Source organism: Austrofundulus limnaeus, unplaced genomic scaffold (assembly GCF_001266775.1).
Source record: "Austrofundulus limnaeus strain Quisiro unplaced genomic scaffold, Austrofundulus_limnaeus-1.0 Scaffold1030, whole genome shotgun sequence".
In the NCBI taxonomy this organism is placed as follows: domain Eukaryota; kingdom Metazoa; phylum Chordata; class Actinopteri; order Cyprinodontiformes; family Rivulidae; genus Austrofundulus; species Austrofundulus limnaeus.
In genome coordinates, this window is record NW_013953432.1 from 123,069 (window position 1) to 125,159 (window position 2,091).

The following is a 2,091-nucleotide window of genomic DNA, read 5'->3' on the forward strand; positions in this document are numbered from 1 at the left end:
ATCAGATATATATCTGATTTAAAACCACAAACTGAAAGAACTGGACTCTCTGGGGTCGACTGTTAAAAACAACAAATGAAATCTGGAGTCAGTTTTGATTCAGACCTGTCACCAGATAAACACATCGTTACCTCCTGCTGTTTTCACCTCTGTAACATTTCCAAATGTCACCCCTCCTGCCTGCCTCTGACCTGGAACTGGTGATCCATGTTTATCTCAACCTGTCTTTACTGGAACAGTTCACCTGCTTAAATCACAATTAAACAGACTTCAACTTGTTCAAAACTCTGCTGCTACACTCCTAACTAACATCTAAATCCTCTGACATCGTATCATCAGAGCTCCACTGGCTCCCAGTACACTTCAGGCTCAGGTTCAGAGTCCTGGTTCTCACTTTCAGAGCTCTACACGACCAGGAGCCGAACTACATCCCTGGTCTTCTCTGACCTTATAACCAAACACAACCTGGGCTCACGAGACCAGAACCTTCTGCTGGTCCTTCGTACTCACTTCAACACCTGTGGTGACTGTGTTTTCCTCAGCAGCTCTCAGACTGTGTTAGACTGTCCTCTCTAAGATCTGCTGAAAACACAGACTCCTTTAAAAACAACTAAAACACACGTCTTCACTCAGACATTACATTAAACACCTCACAACTTTATAAACTCTGACTAACAATCATTGTGTTGTTCTGGTGTCCACCCTGTAAGGTGACACATAAACTGAACTTCTTTTGTTTGTTTTAAATGTTGAATGTGTAATTTGTACAGTTATTGTGATATTTTTATTTCTGATAATAACTGTAGAGCACCTTGTGAAATGTTTTTATATAAATAAACTTTTATTTATTTACTTTTAATAAATAAACTGATCCAGGCTCCAGTTGGACTTTAAAAAAAAAAGAAATCCAGAACTTTTCCTGACCCATGAAAGCTGAGTCAGTTTTTAAGGTTTGGACCAGAACCTCAGGTCCGGACTTACCGAAGAAGGTGACAGCGAAGCCCTCCAGGACGCAGGCCCACTGGCCCAGGAAGAAGAAGCCCCTGGCGTTGGTCAGGAAGCTGATGAGACCCCCGGACAGGGACACCAGGAAGTCCGCCAGGGCCAGGTTCACGATGACGTAATTGAGGGGCTGCCGGAGCTGCTTGAACCTGAAGGTGACGAACATGACCAGGAAGTTCTCCGTCAGGGACAGTGACGTCACCACGAACATCAGCACCGCCAGGACCGTGAAGTTCCAGGGCGAGATGTTCGGGACCGGTCCGCTGAACGGGTCCGCCTCGGCCTGGGGCACTGCTGCGTTCACGGACCCGCTCAGGGGCTCCATGGTCCGGGGGGGTCGGGGACGGGAGGGACCTCAGCGGGGACCGGACCCGGTTCGGCTCATGGTAACTTGGAGTCGCTGCTCCGCTGGGACAGAGTTCTGCTGCATCTCGGAGCTGCTGGAGGAGGTTCTGGTTCTGGTTCTGGTTCTGGTTCTGGAGAGGAGCAGCCGGAGCGCGCGCCGCGCACAGCCTCATATAGAGTGGCGGTGCGTGCGTCACGGCTGCGTCCACTTCCACCCGAACCCTCCTCAAGGTTCTGATGACATCAGAGGGTCCAGAACCTCCGGACCGGTTCTGTCAGCTCAGAAATCAGGAATAAATCATTTAGTTGATCAGAAATCAGCTGAAGACCAACTGACAGCTGTTAGTTAGTTTTATTTTGAAAAACCAACAGCTGTTAGTTAGTTTTATTTTGAAAAACCAACAGCTGTCAGTTGGTTTTATTTTGAAAAACCAACAGCTGTTAGTTAGTTTTATTTTGAAAAACCAACAGCTGTCAGTTGGTTTTATTTTGAAAAACCAACAGCTGTCAGTTGGTTTTATTTTGAAAAACCACCAACATGTTTCAGTCTGATTGGATTCAGCTCATGTTTTATTCTGAGGAAGATCTGATTGTTTCTGTCGGTTCTGCAGAAACTCTAAAAGTGCTGATGAGGCAAAAAAACTACTTTTCTATGAGCTGCTGTTTGTAAAGTTACACAGAAAATTACCAACAATGTTTTTGTTTTATTTAACCTTTTATAAGAAAAAAAGAACAGATTTATTT

At 45.4% G+C, this 2,091-nt stretch overlaps 1 protein-coding gene across 1 annotated transcript in view; it reads right to left on the reverse strand.

Annotated features, from left to right (window-relative positions):
* LOC106533825 (vertebrate ancient opsin) overlaps nt 1-1,469 on the reverse strand; it is an 8,386-nt gene extending 6,917 nt beyond the window's left edge. The window contains exon 1 of the mRNA XM_014030264.1: nt 982-1,469. Coding sequence (XP_013885718.1) covers nt 982-1,327 — 346 coding nt within the window. The 5' untranslated portion in view covers nt 1,328-1,469. The remainder of the gene's footprint in view (nt 1-981) is intronic.
* Between the last annotated feature and the right edge of the window lie 622 nt (nt 1,470-2,091).